This window comes from Dunckerocampus dactyliophorus, chromosome 6 (genome assembly GCF_027744805.1).
Source record: "Dunckerocampus dactyliophorus isolate RoL2022-P2 chromosome 6, RoL_Ddac_1.1, whole genome shotgun sequence".
Taxonomy (NCBI): domain Eukaryota; kingdom Metazoa; phylum Chordata; class Actinopteri; order Syngnathiformes; family Syngnathidae; genus Dunckerocampus; species Dunckerocampus dactyliophorus.
Genome location: NC_072824.1, coordinates 21,881,431 through 21,901,610, shown reverse-complemented (window position 1 = coordinate 21,901,610; position 20,180 = coordinate 21,881,431). Strand labels below are relative to the sequence as shown.

Sequence of the window (20,180 nt, the reverse complement as noted above, 5' to 3'; positions counted from 1 at the left end):
ATACAAATAAACTGCCTAACACGAATGCACCTGAATACCTCACAGCGCATAGAGCAGAAAGACAGCATGAAGTTCTTCATTGCTCTGTGCGAGTTATATGAATAAGTCAATTTGATGTTGTGCATTAAAAGTGTTTAATCTTCAAGATTAATTTATAATGGTGTTCCAATCTCCGCACTGTGAAAACCTGTCAATGTACGTGCGTGTCACGATGAGAGCGGGGATTCCCCTGAAAATGAGGCTTTATCGCTGGTTGTATGCATTTTTGTACTTTGGATACTGTTGCACCAATATAAATGAAGTCTTCAAAATGAAACAATCTTCATGTACAACATAATCATCAAACTTACTTATTCATATAACTCACACAGAGCAATTAAGAACTCTTTTTCCTTTCTGCTCTGTCTTGTGAGGCGTTCAGGCACACTTGTTTGGTGCAAATAGTTTTTATTCATGTACCCCACTGTGGGAACCCAGGTACTAAGATAATATGAATACCTAATATTTGTATTGTAATATTTGTATTTTCTATTTGCTTTTTTGCTCATTTAGCCGTTTTTGCACTTGAAAATGCATATTTTAGGCCAAGAATACATACAATTTGATTAAATAGGCAGATTTTTGGACTAGTAGGCGTGAAACAGCAATAATTTATTTATTTATTTATTTTGAAAAACCGTGATCTAGTGAAGCCGTGACTTTCAAACCGTGAAGTGGATATACGTACATATCCTGTTTGGACTTTAAGACAAAAGAGAAGGTCATGAGACTTACAACAAAGTAACATAGCGTTTCCTGGAGAAGGATATGATGCATGTACTTTCCATACAAGTGAAAGACCACAAATGTTTTTCAGTTTCTAAAATAAAAAAAATAAATGAGGCTAAGGCCATGTCCACACGAACACCGATGTTTTTAAAAACGCACATTTGCCTCTCTCCGGTGTCAGAAAAATCTCAATCCACAAGGTAACGTCCATCCATCCATCCATCCTCGCGGTTATGTTGGCGCCTATCCCAGCTGACTTCGGGAGACGCGGGGTACACCCTGGACTGGTCGCCAGCCAATCGCAGGGCACATATAGACAAACCATCATTCACGCTCACATTCATACCTATGGACAATTTACAGTCTCCAATTAACCTAACATGCATGTTTTTGGAATGTGGGAGGAAACCGGAGTACCCGGAGAAAGCCCGCGCACGCACGTGGAGAACATGCAAACTCCACACAGAGATGACACAAGGTAACATTTAAAATATATTTTTGTGTACACACGAATACGCATTCACAGGCTGTCGTCCGCATGCCAAAATAAAGGGGCAGCCTGGACTGTTATATGGCAATTCCATCCAATGCGTCGATGACGTCATTTCAGTAGAGTCGCAACAACAAGCAGGGGGATTCACCTGTGGCAAGATGTTTGTAGATTTATTTTAGATCATATCTGCTGTGATTTTGAGCTCCTGTACTTTTTGGCTTTGTAAAGAATGATGCTCCAGCTGACAAAGAATATTTCTTAATTAATCTCATTTTAATTCTTGCAAAATTCTACATCCACAAATGTAGATTTGCCAAAGTTTCCCTTTTTTATGTTTTCATGAAAGAACTGAAGCTGTACCTCAAATCAATATCCTCTGCTAATAACAAGAAAGCTATCAAGACTATAAATCTGTGCTCCCACTTCAATATCCTTAATTCAATTTAACTTTCATTGCTCATGTCCCCTGGTGTATCTTACTTTAATTATTATTATCTTTATTTTTTTATTATTTATTTATTTATCACTTTTCTGTTACGTTTTTACTTCTTTAATCTCGATTTCTGTATGATTTATTTTACGTGTTTTTGTTATCCGACTTTTATTTTTTAATGCCCACGGTTTGATGCACTGTTAGTGTAATTTGTAAGGTATTAATAAAGTTGATTGAAAATTTAAAAAAAAACATGGGGATTCACAGGAAAATCTACATGTGGACTGCTAGCGAAGTAGTGTTACTTTTCAGTAGTTTATTCATATTTGTAAGTAAACTGAATTGAATGTAATTATTATATATATATATATATATATTAAATATATATTTTTTCAAAATCTTTACCCAGGCCGTTTTCCAAAAGCTCAGTCTTTAACCCGTTCAATACCAAACACGTGTTTATACTTTTTAATCAATCTGAACGCCCTATCCCAAAGATGTACTTATACCTCTTTTATGGGGGGGGTTTTGCGCGAGAGGCAAAAAGAGGCGATGACACAATTGTACAATAAAAGACATAAAAAGAAGTGCATTTGATAAAAGCTCGGCATGGATCTTTTGCGTTAAAAACCCACTCAAGAGCAAGGCAGACATGCACGAGCATGCGTGAGTGTAGTGTGCAGAAGGTTACGCATTGTTCGGAAATTTTAACGCGTTCACACACAGTTTAGTTCATCGTGTTATATTTGTAAATAGTTATTTTGATGTTAAACAACACTATATTTTAAAAAAAAGCAGCTTTTCTCCCTTTTCTTGATGGGAACTGATATTTTCCTTCTACTGCTGATTACTAAGAACAGAAAAAGGTAGAAAGGTTTTTTTTCCCGAATGAAAGACAAGAGTCTAATCTTTCTTTTGGTAGGTTCCATGTTTACATAGCCACAGAACACAATACTCTGAATGCCTTGAAAAATCTGTCAAAATTGTCTAAAATGGAAGGTACTGAAGGGGTTGGTCTGTTGAAAAATGGCCGGCTTTGAAGGAGTTAAGGACCAAAACCTGAGAGAGGCCAAAACGCATAGAAAAAGATGTGTTTTTAAAAAAATCTGTATTCCTGTGGATGGGGGCCTAAGAAGAAAAACTATACACTCCACAAATATTTTTTCAGTTTATTAAAAAAAAGGGTAGTAAGATGTATTTTACATTTTTAACAAAAGTTAATTATCCTTTGTTAGCCTGATTATGTAATAGTATAATTTTAATTTGTTCTTTTTGCTATTTTATTCTTAAAAGCAGTCTAAATTCCAACATCAGCACTTGATTTTGGCCAACACACTTCATACACTACTGTGCATTTTTGTCAACAAAAAAAAATAAAAATTTGGGTAATTTTCTGCCATTTCTGGTTCTAGTGTAGGTTTCCCCCACCGCCCCGACCAGAAAAATACCATGGAAGCCAGATTTTTTTAAATAAAAATATTATATGGGACATTTATCACACTGCAGTATGAATATTGATCTCCAGAAATGTGGATGTTTACTTATAGTTTGCAGATGGAAAATGCTGGGAAGAGTTGGTGTAAACAAGCTATTCCCAACAGTCTTCGTCATGAATGGTAACCAACTGCAGAAGTGCCAGGCAACTATCAGGTACACACAGAAACAATATTGTTAAATACAAAGTGTCACTGCATGGTTTGTCTGCATCTGACATTTGCAAGTACACTAAGTCCCCAACTTACGAACACAATCGGTTCCGGACGACCGTTCTTATGTCGAATTGTTCTTAAGTAGGGGAAAAGGTAATATTACCAATGATATAGGTACTACATGTACGTGTATACATATGGGCCAGGCCAATCGGTAACGGAGGGACACTTTTGCTGTATTTTGCCCTTGTACTCCTGTTCCATCCAAGACTGAGGAATACAACAACTGGTACTCTATAGAGGCTACCTTAGACTATAACATCAGGGGGAAAAGTTTGGGGGCAAATGATTTCTGGGGGGTAAAAGGGACACTAAATTAACATGTGTTTTCAACCCTTTTTTCAAAGATGCATATTTCACGGTTCCTGAGGTGAAAATGGTTTTCCTTTTCTTTCATATTGTCGTTAAATCCATTAATTATGAACATGCAAAATGGCAGGCCATTTATGCTGCTCAAGTTTTGTTGGGTGGGGTTTAATGTGAGACGTCCGTGGTAACGGAGGGACACATTTCTGCTCATCTATCCTGGCAGCCTTTATACATCACATACCAGCTGTTTGTAATCCATGTATCTTTGTAAATGCATTTTGGCAACCATAGAACACTTTTTCACTTAAATTCAAGGGTTTTTTGCAGGTTGCAGGCTGCTGATCCACCACTTTACAACAACTGATTAAAATGGATGAAAAGTGAAAGAATGTTCCAATGTTACCTAAATTCTGTAAAGATGAACACTTACCGCAGTAATTAATATCAGGATTTAATTCAAAGTCTTCTCTTAAGTCAATAATTACAAGCATCTTAGGCTCAGACAAAGCAAAACCTTGTAGTCAGTACTTGGGCATGTCACTCAAGCTGTGATTTTTTTATTTTTTTTTTAGGTTTGGTCATATCGATTGGAACACAACAGGATTCTAGCTGACTCTGAAAGTCTATTACTTAAAAACCCTGCGCATTTAACCACATTTCAATTGCAACAAAATATCATGGGTCGCCTATCAGTTGAAAATGTGTGAAGTTCTTTATCTGATGACACTGAAAAGTCCATGAACTAATTTTCACTGTTTTTTTTTCTCGCTCTAGTAGCTCTACAAGTACACTTCATTGAACTTTTGTCTTACGATCGCAAAATCATCGGCACTTAGTTTACAGTGATTACTGTATGTGTGTCTTAAATAGTGAACCCATGCATGATGATGAAAAAAAGCATCACTCTTAGGAGATATTTGAAGCCTAAAACAACTTTGTTTCTCCTATTAGACTGCAAAAAAGTATTTTGCATATACCATGTGCTGAATTTATTGACTCCAAATTCATGTCCCTCCGTTACAGGTAACGGAGGGACAGCTTTCAACCTCCTCAAAATCACAGTTCTGCCAACTTTTTTTTTTTTTTAACTGGTTTTATTACTTTAAGACACATCCCAATCAGCTTTCTTTTTTAATCTCTCATCCCTCTGAGCAGAAAATTGATATTAAAAAAAAAGAAAAATAATGTTTTTTCGGTAACGGAGGGACAGGCTGAAACAGGATAAAAAAAAAATTGTTAATGCCTTGTCAAAAAAAATCTGTGACTTTTTTCCCCTAAATGTTCACTCTACTGTGATGCCTAATCATATCATCACTACAAAAAAATGTTATTTATCAAAATTGTTCTAACAATGCTTCCCCATCAAGGCTATTGTTTTAGGGTAAAATCAGGAAGAAGTGCGGTCAGTTCAAGTTTGTCCACACCTTCGGTTTTAAATGCCTGTTACTTTTTTCGTAGTGGATGGAATTCAACATTTTTTTGGGATCTGCATACTTTGGAATGTTCGCTATAAGATAAGGCATCTAGAAAGTCAGTTAAAGATGTTATCTATAAGATAAGGCATCTAGAAAGCCAGTTAAAGATGTTATCTATAAGATAAGGCATCTAGAAAGCCAGTTAAAGATGTTATCTATAAGATAAGGCATCTAGAAAGCCAATTAAAGATGTTATCTATAAGATAAGGCATCTAGAAAACCAATTAAAGATGTTATCTACAAGATAAGGAATCTAGAAAGCCAGTTAAAGATGTTATCTATAAGATAAGGCATCTAGAAAGCCAGTTAAAGATGTTATCTATAAGATAAGGCATCTAGAAAGCCAATTAAAGATGTTATCTATAAGATAAGGCATCTAGAAAGCCAGTTAAAGATGTTATCTATAAGATAAGGCATCTAGAAAGCCAATTAAAGATGTTATCTATAAGATAAGGCATCTAGAAAACCAATTAAAGATGTTATCTATAAGATAAGGAATCTAGAAAGCCAATTAAAGATGTTAGCTATAAGATAAGGCATCTAGAAAGCCAGTTAAATATGTTATCTATAAGATAAGGCATCTAGAAAGCCAGTTAAAGATGTTAGCTATAAGATAAGGCATCTAGAAAGCCAGTTAAAGATGTTAGCTACTGTATAAGATAAGGCATCTAGAAAACCAGTTAAAGATGTTAGCTATAAGATAAGGCATCTAGAAAGCCAGTTAAAGATGTTTGAAATTTTGCTACAGATGTTAACCTCCCCTTGGCCTGGCCCATATACAGTCTATGTGTATGTATGTAAATATGAGTTTGAATGCAGTAGTAATATTAAACGAGGATAATTAACGAAAAAACTAATAAAAGTGATATAATAATATGTAATGATAAATGTTATTTACCTTTGAAGAGGAGTGGCCGAGCATACGTCGTTGTGGTGGTGGTGGAGGAGTTATTGAAAAAAAAAAGGACAAATCGTCGTGTCTAGACTCTTCTAAAAGAGGTAGTGTTCTGTGGGTGGTGTCGAATTAAGCAGGCCTATTAACTCTTCATAAACTTTAATCACACGCTCTGTCCGGGTTGTACAATTTAGCTTTCCACTGTATCTCCCCTGAGTCTAACTCTTCCTGTGTTGGTCTCATTAGCCTTAAGGCTGCATTAGCAGTGTCACAGTGCCCTCTACTGGTCAAGCATGTACAGTAGCAGTATAAATACTGATTGAGCGACTACAAGGCAAAATAAAATCAAATATAGACCAGTAGGCTTGTGTTCGTATCTGCGAATGTTCGCTAGTCGGGTGTTCGTAAGTTGGGGATCTAGTGTACATCAAACATGTCAACAAGATGTGTCTATTTGTCCTTAATGGGTGCTGCTTCTGACTTTGAGCTGAATTCAAAATTACGTTGTCATCATGTCTGCAACCCAGTTCTCAAGTTTTACAGTATAAGAGATATCAGTATGACAGGTCTATACCACTGTAAACAAATATATTGTTAAATGAATACTTTTCTCAGTGTCAAGTATCATCTTAAAAAGCTACCGCATTACATCACGAGTAATGTGTTGGTCCCTCTAGTTTGGAAGAATTACAGTTCCATAAATGTGAAGGCCTTCACCCCTGCCCTAAGTTGGTACTGTCCCAAATATCAACCTGCAAGTGTTGTATTAGCTTACCTTTGAAAACAAAAGGTCATACTAAATAAACCATGTCCACAAACACACAACACACACAAATGGCATATCTCTCTATTTTACATTTCAATTTACAAGATGATGATGATGATGATGATGAGGAGTGTAGAGCAATGCAACAGTCTTTGATGCTGAAGTTGCATGAATTGGACATTTTAGAGGAAACACACTCGTGATGAGGTGTACTGACATGATAATACTCTGAAGGATTAAAAAAATGGTCAGGATAAAGCAGCACATCAATATTCTTCATGGTTGCTTTGTGTCATCCTGTGCTGATCAGTCATTTTTTAGCTTTGCCCTTTCCTTTCCCTTTGGCAGAATCCGCTCTCTTTTCCTTCTTTGACTCTTTGGTCTTCTTCTGCTGTGTATGGAAAACACACAGTGAAATACACAAGGTGGGATGGGCCTGGCAAAACTGTCAAAACTTACTTTGATCATCGCGTCCGCATTGAGGCTATCCCCCTCATTCTCAGACACCGGATTGTCCTCCACACCCACGTCAAACTCATCACCGCCGCCTCCCCGCCGACCTTTCTTAACCGCTTGCAGGGAGTACGGCGTCAGGTGAACCTCTTTGTTGTAGGCCCGAGTGAATGCTGCCTTCACCTGGAGGGAGGGAGGGAGGGAGGCAAAGCCCACTGATCACGTTGACCTCTCTGAAGGTGCACGTGGAAACTCGTGGCAACGTCCCAACTGACCTTCGAGTCCAATTTAGAGTAGGGGTCAGGCTGTCCGCCCCACACGCTGATCTCCATCATGCTGTCCACGTCGTCCTTGATGAGCTGGTAATCGTCCAGGAGCTGCACCGCCTGGCTAGCGCCCTCTGTTGCCAGCTTCTGGAGCGGGCTGAGCAGGGTCTGGCGAAGGTAGTAAAGGTAGTCCAGGTTCACCGCCTGCCTGCTGCTCATCGTCCTGCATCACACAAGACTCTCATTCAATTTCTACCTCGATACCAGCAGGCTTTGGGTGGGAGGCAGAGTACAGCTTGTCCTGGTAACCAGCCAATCACAGGACACATAAAAACAGCCATTCACACCAAGGCTGTAGAGTGCCACATGTTGATGGCAAAAGGTGTTCCTCGTTGCACACGATGACGTGCAGCACGTTTTCACATTTAAACTTTTAAACACAAACTCTCCCACGATGCTAAGTGGTATGCAAGCAAGGCGTCGAATGTTGCTTCAGGCTTCGGTTATGGCTGGTTTACACCAGACACGTGCTTTTATTTTGGAGAACAGGAAGAGTTTTCCTTACTTGTACAGTGCACACAATGATAGCTCTGTTTTTAATGATTGGTCAGCAGTCACCAAATTTGGCCAGAAGATCAGATATAGGTTGGACAGTTTGACCTTCAAAATAAAAGCACTACACAACATACGGTTTTTGACACGAATGTGAGGATTTCACTGAGCAACCAAGTATTAAAACATGACATTTATACTGTATACTGTAGTAATGACTACACCGTTTACCTTGTTTGGATGGAAACACCCTGAAATTAAAGCTGAAAGTCTGACGTTAAAGCACATCTTGTTTGTTTGATTTCAAATCCACTGTGGTGGTATTTAGAGCGAAAAACATTAGAATTGTATCACAGTCCCAATATTTATGGACCTGACTGCAGTAGCTGATGGGTTTTATACAAATTTGTTCAGGTAAATTACACCACAAAACAAACATAAATGCTCAATTTGTATCACTCAGTGTTTAGAGATTAATTAACTATTTATAGTTTTTAAGAAGTGGCAATAGGACATTTTATACGTTCTATTCGTCCTCCTATTCCGTGTGGAAGTGGTAATTTTTTGGCTTCTTACTTTGCCCTTCTTCCTCACTCCATTTCAAACAAGTTTTGAATAAGTAAATTGGAGAGGCTAACTAGTTAGCTCAGTTGCTTGCTATGCTAGAGGCAGCCGTCTCTTATGCCCCTGCAGTGATCCTGTAGCCTGCGCAGTGTGGTGTAAACAAACAATACTAGAGTGTACTGTAAAGGTGACGATAGGAGTGTCTACAGGGTCTAATAATGGTCAAAGTCAGATCTAGAAGTCATGCACATTTTCTATGCTAGAACTACAAAAATATTCAGTTTATTAATATTGAATCCTACTTTGCGGAAATTTGGAAAATATCGCGGTTGGGTGTGGAACCAATTAACCACGATAAATGAGGGACGACTGTACATGTTTTCGGATAGTAAAAGGAAACCTTGCTCACTTCAAAGCCATGTGCGAGGCCAGTTCCTGGACGATGCGAGAATGCTTGCCTGCTGACGAGTTTTTGCCGAGCCAGCTGGGGAAAGTGGGGAAATGACTCATGTAGCCTCTCATGAGCTCACCTGGGATTACACTGGCATAGATGGCCTACACACACAAAACACAAGACCAGTCAATCATCCTCATCAGGTTTTCCCAAAGGAAAATCATGGAGTCAAAATGTCATACAAGTGTAAAAAAGAGCTCCCCATAAAACAAAACAAAAAAACCCACACATTTAAACGCTAACGTTATGTGTGGACTACTGGCATGTGTTCCTGACAATGACAGGGTCTTAAATTGTAGATTGATCTGTGGATGTTGGGATTTAGTACCTGGGTGGGTAACAGAGACCAGTTCTGTCCAGAGCGGATGCGTCTGTCCACCAGGTCTCCATCACTGATCGAGTCGGCCGTTTTGCTGAGCAACACAAGGTGGGCCTTTGCATCGCCGCTAATAAGAGGCAGTGTGAACAAAACTATATTCTGCTGCCTGAGCATTAAAAATGTGCTGACGTCAACAGCAGGACAGAGGCTCTCTTACCGGGCAGCAGCAGGTCGAACATGCAAGTAGTTCTCCTGGACAAAGAGGGGTGCTAGCGAGTAGTCGTGGAAGAAGAGGTCAGACTTGTCCATGAGGCTCATGTTGGCCGTCTCCTCGCCGGCGGCAAACACTTTCCGGCAGACGTCAAAGGGCCCCATCTTCATGTCCTTGCGGGCACTGGCAGCATCAGACTTGCACTGGTCGTACGTCATCACCTTGCCTTTGGCCGACCACATGCTCAGGTTGTGGATCACCTGGTGAGAAAAAAGCGCACACTTTTAGCCGGGAATGACAGGGAAAACATGACATCCAAATTCTTTATTTTATTTAATTTGAAACCTGTCTTATGTCATGATTGGATGCCAAGATCATTTCATTGAGTGCCGGAGGAGGAATCTTGATTCCCTCCTTGAAAGCGATAGACATCATAGCACCCTGAAAGAAAGCGGGAAAAATCATAACAATCTAAACGATACACAGCTGAGTAGCAGTAGCGCTGAATAAAAAATGAACTAAAAAAGCACTCAGTCAAGTGCAGATCTCAGTAAAGGTGGAAAATGATTTATCATTTATATAATAAATAAATAAACAAACAAATAAACAAAGGTGCTGTCCTCCAGGAAGAACCAAGTCAAGTTGACAATGTGGTAAAAGTACACTTTGTTACAGAAGCGGCTGCCATTGATCGCACCTTAATCTGCTCCACTCGCGGCCTCTGAAAGCGCAGATCAAAGCAGTAATTGGCCAGTGATCGGATCTTCTGGTGGTTCCGATCGTTGCACATGCAGATAATTGGAATCTTGGAATTTTTGATGAGGCCGATCATTTCCTGTAGAAAGACACAAGTGCCGGACGGTATCCAAAATAAAGGAGCAATGACGGCCAAAGTGTGTCTGTCTCCCTACCTGGATGCCACCCCGATCCTCATTGCCCGCCATGCCATCCACTTCGTCCATAATCAAGACGTGTTTACTGCTCACTCGCTGAGAAGTACCTATGTACGAATCACACAGCCATGGAGCATTTGTACACTGAACAAAAATACTCAGGAAGGTGTGTGTATGTGTGTATCTAAATATCTATATAGACACAGACAACTGTACTGTAAGCTTTATACAAATTTTCCTAAGGGAAATTAGACCACTTTTTAAAGGTATTTCAAGAGGTTTGCCAACCATTGTAATGTACATATTTATGTGCAAATACTCACAACTATTACTTTTCTTGACTGCATTGCAATAGATGTTATTTTTCTTACAAAACGGAAGAAAAGAAAATGAACTTTATTTTTATTTCTCTAACAAGCCAACTATGAGTATTTGTAGTGACGGGAATACTGTAGTTACAAATTCAAATACTTCTCGACCTTATAACATAAGATTAAAACTATTTTTGGTTATTTGTAGTGCCGATGGAAACGGTGACGTAACCAAAGAAATGACAGTGATCCCTTTATTGTGGTTGTTTCCAGACTCGACTGCGATAAGTGAATTTCCGCGAAGTAGGATTCCTTATTTATAAATAAAATATTTTATTATCTAGAGTGTAGAAAACCTGTTTACGACCTACTCCATACTGTTTTTACTACTATTAGAGCTATCTAGACATGAAATAACAACCCTGTGGTCACCTTTACACTCATATTATCTGATATAGTAGATAGTAGTAGTAGTAGCCGTTTAAGACATAAATAAAACTAGTGCGTGTTTCAATAAATGTCTGTCATATTTTAGGTCATTTAGAACATTTTTATGCTTGAAAATACTTAATTTAGGCCAAGAAAACATACAATTTGCTTAAATATGCATTTTTGGACTAATAATAGGCTGTAATCAACCACAAAACAGCAATAGTTTATCAATTTTTGAAAAAACGGGATAGCGTGAGCGAACGATGTTTGAACCGCGATGGAGCAAGGGATGACTGTACATCTGTACTCTCATGCTGAGCATATCAAAAGAACAACAGACAAGTCCTTTACCTTTGTAGAAGCTCTCAATGCTGGTGTTGTTGAGGGACTCTGCAACCACCTCCTTCAGGTTGTTTTTGCTGCGTGTGCAGCTTGCATTCATCTCCACGTAGCTGAAGCCCAACTCCTACAGGCCAACGTAGAGAATAGGACGGTTTGTAGCATGTACATCGCACGTGAGCCTCAGAATAAACCTGTACTGTCTGACTCACCTCACAAACCAGAGCTGCTGTGGTGGTCTTCCCCACGCCCGGAGGTCCAGAGAGCAGAGCAGCTTTGAATCCAGATCCATCATCTTTCCCTGTCCCAAATTTTCCAAATCTAGCAACTGCACAGCAGACAAACAACAAAAGGCACACACCCACTTTTCAGGAAAAACAAACAACTGGCTGATTTTTTTGGCAATACATTAGATTGCTTCTGTGAACAAACATCTCCAAGAAGACAAGGCGTTTGCTACCTGGTGCTTTGGAGGCACTTGCGCTGTGATATTTGTGCCAGGTTTGCAGCCAGCGCAGCAGCTTGTTGGCGCAGCTCTGGTCTCCTTGCTGGCCAATCACAGCCTTCAGAGAGCATGGTCGGTATTTGTCCACCCACAGCAGACTGGCTCCTTCCTCTTTTACTGATTTGGAAGATTGTTGATTAGAAGATGAGACCGCGGAAGAGGAAAGGCCTAAGTTCCTGCTGGCCGTTTGAGCTGAGCCTCTCCCAGCTGGGGTGGCTCCATCTCTGGTCTTGGCACCGTGGCCTATTGCCTGTCCAGTCTTTGTTGGGCTCGGGGTGCCAGGGAACTTGGAAGTGCCTTTGGAGGGAGAGATCTTTGCAGCTTTTGGGGTGCACTTTGGGGTTCGGGCTGGGGGAGACCTGGTCTTGGAGGCTTTGTTCTAGATGACAACATTTATAAAAGAGGACATGACTAAAATATATAACAAGTTAGGTTGAAGCAGTGTGTCAAAAGCATCCTTTGATCCTGACCTCAGCCTCAGCAGCAATCTCATATTTGGACTTCTTCCCTGGTTTTGTTCTAATCAGCTCCAACAGATCATCCTCACTGAGGATTTTGGTACCAAAACTCTCTGCCTGAGCAGCACCAGAAGCATAAAGACAGCGTTATTACTTGTTATTGCTTGAGCTATTAACATCATCATCATATACTTTTCAACTTCATACACATGAATATCATGTATAAACACTCACACTCACTTTTACTATACATTTAAAATAGCTCACGTCCATCAGTCATATGAATGAACTGAAACAAATCCACTGCAAAGAGCACCTTCTCAAGCTTGGAGACGCCGCTGTCTCGGCCCTGCACCAGGTAGGTTGTCTTCTTGCTGATATTGCCTGTCACTTTGCCGCCGTAGCGTTCAATGAGGGATTTGGCGTCATCTCGCTCCAGTGACTCCAGGACGCCCGTCAGCACAAATACACAACCCTCCAAACAGTTGTCTGCTCCCTGGAAGAACCACAAGATTTGGGGATGAGCAGCACTTAACATAACATAAACAACGGGTTCTGAGGAATGATGAGCTGTACGTGGTACCGTGGGGATTTCTTTGGACCCCAGAGCTCGTGGTCCGTCTCTGTTGAGGTAATTCCTGTAAGCAGAAGCGTTGAGCTTCTTCTTGTCTGCCTCATCAGGACTTGTACTCTAATAGGATCGAGAAAAATTTTCTTTGTAAAATTCATTTATTTCAGTAGTTCAATTCAAAAAGTGAAACTCTTATATTCTTTGGATTCACTAAAACCATTTAAAAAATGTACTTAGTACTGACAATTATAGCTTACAGCTACTAAAAACTCCAAATTCAGCATCTCGCAAGATGTTTAAAAAAAAAAGTGAAAAAAATGCAATATTGTAAATAATGGTTCACGCTCTAATCAGCATATGAACTACAAAAACTTTTTGTACAAAATTGTAATTCATTGAGAAGCACCTGTATATCAATCTCCCCCGAAGGAATTATAAACTCACCGCTGGTTTAGCGGGAGAAGTAAGTGCCGTCCTTGTTTTGGATGTGGGCATCTTATTGCTGCTTGACATATTGTGTGGCTTCTTTATGGGAGAGACTTCCAATTTTTTTGGTACTTTGCTCTTTGCTCCATCCTCGTTTTCCTCATCCTTCTTCTTCATCATGGCCAGTTTGGAACTGGCCTTGACTGGGACAGCACTCTTCTGGGGTGAAGGACATATCACGTCCTCTGACATGCTGCCTTTTCTGCTGGTCTTTGAAGGGCTGGAGGCATTCATCTTCCTGTGTAATGCGTAACCATCCTCTTGATCGTCAGAGCGTTTACGAGCCTGCAAGGGAACATGAAAAAAGTTCAGTTTAAACAACAGCAACATAAAAAGTACTCAACTGCTTCAAGTTGTCATCACCTTCTTTGGCTGAGGCTCTGCATCCAGCATGGCCAGCGTTTGTGCAAACTCCTCATCTTCATGGACCTGCTTCTCCAGCTAGTAAGGACAAAATATTTAAATCAGAAAACTATAAGCTCAAAAAGACTTTAATGGAATATCATAAAGTACAGTAGTACCTCGCATAACGTAAACCTCCTTTTACTTAAATTCCACTGAACATAAAGAATTTATGAAATGTTTTTGCATCGCATTACGTAATAAATTCCATATAACGTAAAGCGTCAAGTCAGTGCAAGTTCAGAAATTCGATTTGAATAGCTCGCGTGACAGAGAAAGGGGAAACATTTTCCATGACTAACAGAGTACACTTGGTGACGCCTTCTGACGCTTCATGCTCTCATTGGCTGATTATCGGGGCACCACCTACGCCCTCATCTCATTGGCTGATTATCGGGGCACCGCCTACGCTCTCATCTCATTGGCTGATTATCGGGGCACCGCCTACGCTCTTATCTCATTGGCTGACTTATACAGCGCGTAAGTGAGTTTGTAAGAGTCTCTCACACAAGGCTTTTCCCTTCAACCTCTCTTCCTCTTCGTAGTCGCCCTTAAACTAACTTAAACAATTAAGTTAAGTTACAAATTAAAATTTTGCACACAGCATTATCGTGTAGTGCGTGTGCGTTTGTCTGTGAGACCAGCTGACTCTTAGGCTCTGAGTCGCGTTTCGACTCAGGCTAGTCCTCCTCCTGCCTCCACTTGCGTGCTCCTGATCAAGACATCTCATGAACGGTAAGATTGTTTTTGTTTTTCAGTTCTATTCATTTACAGTAATCTTATTTATTACCTTATTTTATATTGGAATGTTACTCTACTATGTTTATGCTAACGTTTTCTTATATTTTCCCACCATATTTGGTGGACTTTGAATATTTTGAAGGGCTAAAGGGGTGATTTTGGGAAGATCTTGGAAAGGATTAGGCTATTTACATGTATTTTACGCTTCGTATAACATAAAAACCCTATAACATAAACGTTCTCGGAACGGATTATCTACATTGTAGGGGTGTCTACTGTATAATATACAGGTGATCCTCAGGTTAAGAACGAGAACTAGACCGTGCCGTAAGTCGAGTTTTAGGTCACAATTTAAACCTAATTTAAAATGTCAAAGTCACTCACGCTGTACACAACACATGAAGGACAAAATATTAAATTCAATCATTAAATGAACGAGGAATAAAATGACAACTCCTTACGACTCCTGTGGTTGTTCTACCTTCTTAAAATATTGTCCCAGGCAAGTCTGGGAGGATAACCTATTCTCCTGCCAAAGAGCGGCCATTATTGGTGGACGTGTCTCCCATCTCTAAGCTTCTTTTGATGTTCATTTTCATTTCCAGGGTGATTACTTGGGATACACAATGCAGTCCAAAAAAGGTAACTAATAAGCATTGTTATTCTTCCTCAGTGTGGCTGCGCAAGCACACACTGCTTTCTTGTGCCGCATGTGGCTTGTATTCTTCTGCTGGCGCATGCTGGACTTGGTTCTCGAGCGAGTTTTGAGTTTATGGACCAAAATCAAGGTTATAATTAATTTATGGGAGCGCAGTTGTAACCACCAAAGGCCGTAACACAAAACGTCATAAACTGAGGACCACCTGTATATATATAAATATATAACATTTGTGGACATTTAATATTGTGGGGATCTCATGAAGAAGTCAAATAGCTTCAGTTCAATAAGAATGACTATTTGCCCATTGGTGGGCACATAAGAGCTATAATATACTGCACAGTAGCTGAGGGGTTTGGCTCTGGAAAGGTGTACCTCACACTTAAAAAACCTAAAGACACACAAATTATTAAATTTAAAAAAACAACAAAATCCTCAACATTTTCTGAGCATTTCAAATGACTTATTGAGTCCAGGTAGGCAACTTAAAAAGTTTACGGTCATTCAAAACTGACAACCTGCCATAAATAAATATAAAATCAATCATCCTGCTTCATGCAGCTTACCTCAGCATCCTCAACCAGTTGCAGCTGTCGAGCAATTTGCTCATCACTTAGCTCCTCTGTGTCCTGGGTGGGCTGAGGATGACGTGTTTTTAGGAATTGTAAACCAAATGTTGGCAGGAGAAAGGAAACAAAATACAACAGAAAATGTTAGTTACTCACTGTCTTCCGTTTAGTGCTGGCCACCAGCTTCTTGTTCGAGCGCTGAACACTTCCGGTGCCAAAGTAGTCAAACACGGAAGTGGGGTTTTGTTTGGCCGACTTCGAAGTGACGGGCGTGGTGGGAGATTTTGTTGCAGTTTTTATCTGAACAGAGGACTTGATAGGAGACTTTGCAGCTTCTTTGACACCTGAATTGGTCTTTTGGGAGGCACCATTCTGCTTGGTTTTGGAGATCCTCAAGGACTGAAAGTTATCACTGTCTGAGTCTACAATGAGAAAAGTATCCCTTAAAAGAATGCTTCATTAATGTAGTTAACATCATTTCACATCTTAAAAGCAAACACGGTGCTTTGCATGACAAAAAAGTCACGTACCTTAGTACCTCGACCAATTAGTCTGTTAATTCTCACATTTAAAAAATCAAAATCATTGATTGTTACAAGCTTAGGAGGTAATTGTAGGAGTTAAGGTCCAGGTTAGGCCAGGACAAATTGTCACAAGCCAACACCCATTTTTACCTGTTTCTGAGACGTAGTGAACAGGCTCTCTCTTGGGAGATTGCGTGGCCTTGCCGATCTTCTCTTTCTTCTCGGAAGACTTCTTGGACTTCCTGCCTTGCTCCTCAGAGTCTGAGTCTAAGTAGCCAGAAAAACAAGGTTGACGGATAAATTAAATGCTTATTGGTGATAATTAACCATTGTTCTGATCTGTCTTTATGTATTACAGTACTTTATATAGGCACATGCAAACATAGACGCCTACTGGTGTTCAAAGCACCTGCCCTTTTACCCTGGATGAGAAAAGTTCCCTTTCTGCTGAAGCCCTTTATTTTCATTCAATTTAGAAGAAAAATTACTTTCTCTGTCATCAATTCACGCCAAATGTTTTGATATCTTATGAGGCATTTATCTGAGTTCTTGTGAGAATTATTCCTCAACCATCTCAGCGGCGCTCACAAGCCTACACCATGCTCCTCCTCCAGCCAAAACGGTTGCAGCCTATAGTCTCCTCTGACCTGCAGCATCAGACTGACAGGTAATAACGGCGTTTGTGCAATCCAATGACATTGTTTGTGCTAAATTAATCACAACATTAGCGAAGCTGAATACATTATTGCTACCTGGTCCAACGTGTCTTAAAACAAATGAACAAAGAAAACACAAAAAATCAATAATTCTGGGATTTCAAAGCCTTGTCCATGTTTGGTGCAAAATCCTGCTTTTTTTTGGTTGGCTTAAAAGGATGTACAGGGCAAGAGGTCTGCTCTCGATACTAGCGTTTTAAACTATTTTGGTGCTTTCCTGACTACACTGCGGACACAAGGTCAGAACAGATTGTTGACACCCTCAACTTGAACTCGAACAGGCGAGAGGTACAGATTCTTTGAAATGAGCGAGTTACAAGTGCGGACAGCTGCTAGCAAGCCAAGCTGAAGTTCAAAGCGGTTACATAGCAACAATGACACACAAAAAGCAAAATGATACCAGTCCTGGAAATCCGGGTCCAAAATCAGAAACAGGGCCATTCTGGCTGACGAATGATTGAATGATCAATCTTTTTTCTGGCATGAGCACCTGACCCCCAAAATGTCTGTGCATGTGCCTGACTTGATATACAAGTAATAGAAAAAAGTATTACAATGAAGCAACACATCTTAATGGTTCGTGGAAAAGAAACAATAGTAGTGTTTATCCAGACTGTATTCAGGCATTGTTAGCTTACCTATGCAAAACAAATGCCGACCACTTGTGACTCACAAGCAGGACAAAACCTGCAAATGTCAACAATATAATTACCTGATTCTATGACGGCATGCTTTTTTCGTTTCTTCTCACTAACCATAGGACAGACGTCTCTGTGTGTTTTTTTCATCTGAGGCACAGAAAGACAAAATAAGGAACGAGACACTCAAAGAGAGTCATTGCAAGGACTGCGCTACAAATTACGTCATTTCATGCCTTTGTCTCCTTCTTCTTTTTCAACTCTTCATCTGAAGACAGAGGGTTCCTCTTCGTGCTGATGTCTCCATTTTGAGCCGCTTTCTGTGCTGAGGTCTTTGCGGATGGCGCAAAGAAACGCCGGATGTCCTACGAGTACAAAAACACACAGAAAGTTACATTAATCCTGACAGCGACAAGCCATTAATTGATAGATATGCAATGCAGAACTCATCGGTGACTAAATGCTAACTTTTATTTATTTACTCCAAAGGTGACGTGCCGTGTCTTAAATAGGAAAGTGTCCAATTGTTTTGGAAGAAAAGCGTTATGTGATGAGACAAACTGGCTCAAAGTCGCCATTGAGAGGTTAGCAGCCGTACTGTTGACGTTAAAAAGCGGTTGCGAGCAAATCTAACCAGTAAAGGGGCTAATTTGTACTGTAAATTAGCACTTCGTTGCGAACATCCAGTTGTTTGTAGTCTAAATTATAACATACCATTGTAAACACGTATCCACACGACTTGATTTCAGATTTGTTTTGTGTCAGAAAAACAGGAAAATCACGCAACAACTTGGCGCGAAGTAGGACTCTGCTGTCGCTTGAAGACGACGTCACCGCGGTTTAGAAACGTCATCACCATGCGCCACCACTTCCCTTCAGCAGTTTTTTTTTTATCGATAACATCATCATCATCATCGTCATCATCTTTAAATAGTCTTTTTGCTTAGAATGGTCAGATAATAACTAAACATAGCCAGTGATGTAATGTGGAAGCTCGCCTCCCTGTCTGCGAACTTTTATTCTGCCTTTACAAAGATAACGCTTGTGACACAGTGAGAAAAGTATTAAAGTGGTCATGTCGCCAAAAATGTTTGAAAAATTAAAATACATTGGCCAGTAAACAACTATAAATACGATGACAACACAACTGAACACAAAATGCAGTTTTTAAATGAAACCTTTTATTAAGGGTGAAAACAAATCGAAACATACATGTCCCTTTGTGAAAAAAAGTGATTGATGCAGTGGATTGACAGTTGTTGATAATAGGCATCTGTGCAGAAATGTGCTGTACATCATTCTTTAAAATAATCTCATTCACTGGAATTGGATAAGCTTGTTTGTGAATTGCATGAAAATGTGTTTGTCCTTGGAAAACAAATATAATATTAGTAAGTGATCCCAAACTTGGTCTGCTATGATAGACTCCAGCCCTCAGCAGGAGAATCAGTAGCACAAAGGAAAAAGTGAATTATTGTTGTGTTATTTCTCTGAAACATGGCTGAAATGTGATCATCCATACTTTGTCAGTTTACCCATTTTGCTTGTTTACAGTCAGCCCATGTTTGTACAAGTGTGTGATTCAGTGTTTGTATACATATAATAGTGGGTAAATGATGTGATGCCTTTTGATTTGTTGACAGGGCTGAAAGTCTCATTATATCACACACATGAATAAAGAAAGGGCAAGCTGATGAAAGTCAAGTGACAGTAAATAAGAGCAGCTCAGGTTCACAAGCTCAACTCAAGAGCAAGAAGCTCTTACCTGCAGGTTTGCACTCACATGCCTTTTGTCTTGTCTCTCATGCAGATTGTGATAACTCAGCAAGTCTTTTGCATGACGTCACAGATGATTCGGTCCATCGTCTTCAATGTCTGCGACGTCTTCTTTACTAAGATGCTGACTGTCTTTAATTTTTAGTGCCATTAAGTGCATTTTTAGTGGCACTGGCTACAGCTGATGGTGAGTATGAGTCTACGTGCAAAAGACCACTTGTATGTACACTATGTCTAAGGATGTGTTCACACTTCATGTTTGGTTCGCTTCAAATGAACTGTGGTGCCTTTGCTCTGCCAATGTCATTCCTTTGGTCACATGTACGCTAAACATGTGGACCGAGATCGCTGAGAGTTGGGTCTTGATCCGCTTGTAAGTGAATTCTGGTGCGGTTCCTTTTACTTGAGCTCAAATGTGAACACAACACAGACCAAACACGCAGACTAGCGTTAAAATGACACAAAAACATGCAGAAATGACAAATATGTAAAAG

At 39.9% G+C, this 20,180-nt stretch overlaps 1 protein-coding gene across 3 annotated transcripts; it reads right to left on the bottom strand.

Moving 5' to 3' along the window:
• Positions 1-5,888: 5,888 nt before the first annotated feature.
• Positions 5,889-18,738, bottom strand: rfc1 (replication factor C (activator 1) 1). 3 transcript variants are annotated; one of them, XM_054778966.1, is made up of 23 exons: positions 18,625-18,738; positions 18,147-18,275; positions 17,985-18,060; positions 16,707-16,823; positions 16,189-16,454; positions 16,030-16,101; positions 14,026-14,103; positions 13,621-13,947; positions 13,189-13,296; positions 12,922-13,101; positions 12,618-12,722; positions 12,103-12,526; positions 11,855-11,970; positions 11,655-11,769; positions 10,579-10,667; positions 10,365-10,502; positions 10,013-10,108; positions 9,674-9,927; positions 9,466-9,583; positions 9,093-9,238; positions 7,577-7,790; positions 7,308-7,484; positions 5,889-7,236 (listed from the first exon to the last, which is right to left on the bottom strand). In XM_054778966.1, the coding sequence occupies exons 1-23, from the start codon at positions 18,625-18,627 to the stop codon at positions 7,159-7,161; spliced, it is 3,426 nt and encodes a 1,141-aa protein (XP_054634941.1). In that variant the 5' UTR covers positions 18,628-18,738; the 3' UTR covers positions 5,889-7,158. The 3 variants fall into 3 exon arrangements, with proteins under 3 accessions (XP_054634941.1, XP_054634942.1, XP_054634940.1); XM_054778965.1 differs by having other exon boundaries at positions 5,892-7,239; XM_054778967.1 differs by lacking the exon at positions 18,625-18,738 and having other exon boundaries at positions 5,891-7,239; positions 18,135-18,265.
• Positions 18,739-20,180: the final 1,442 nt, after the last annotated feature.

Excerpts from the sequence above, each read along its gene's own strand:
- rfc1 (XM_054778965.1), bottom strand. Across the intron at positions 14,104-16,029 it reads AACTGGTTGAGGATGCTGAG|CTGGAGAAGCAGGTCCATGA; the intron begins GTAAGCTGCATG and ends TGTCCTTACTAG. Across the intron at positions 10,668-11,654 it reads CATTGAGAGCTTCTACAAAG|GTACTTCTCAGCGAGTGAGC; the intron begins GTAAAGGACTTG and ends ATTCGTACATAG.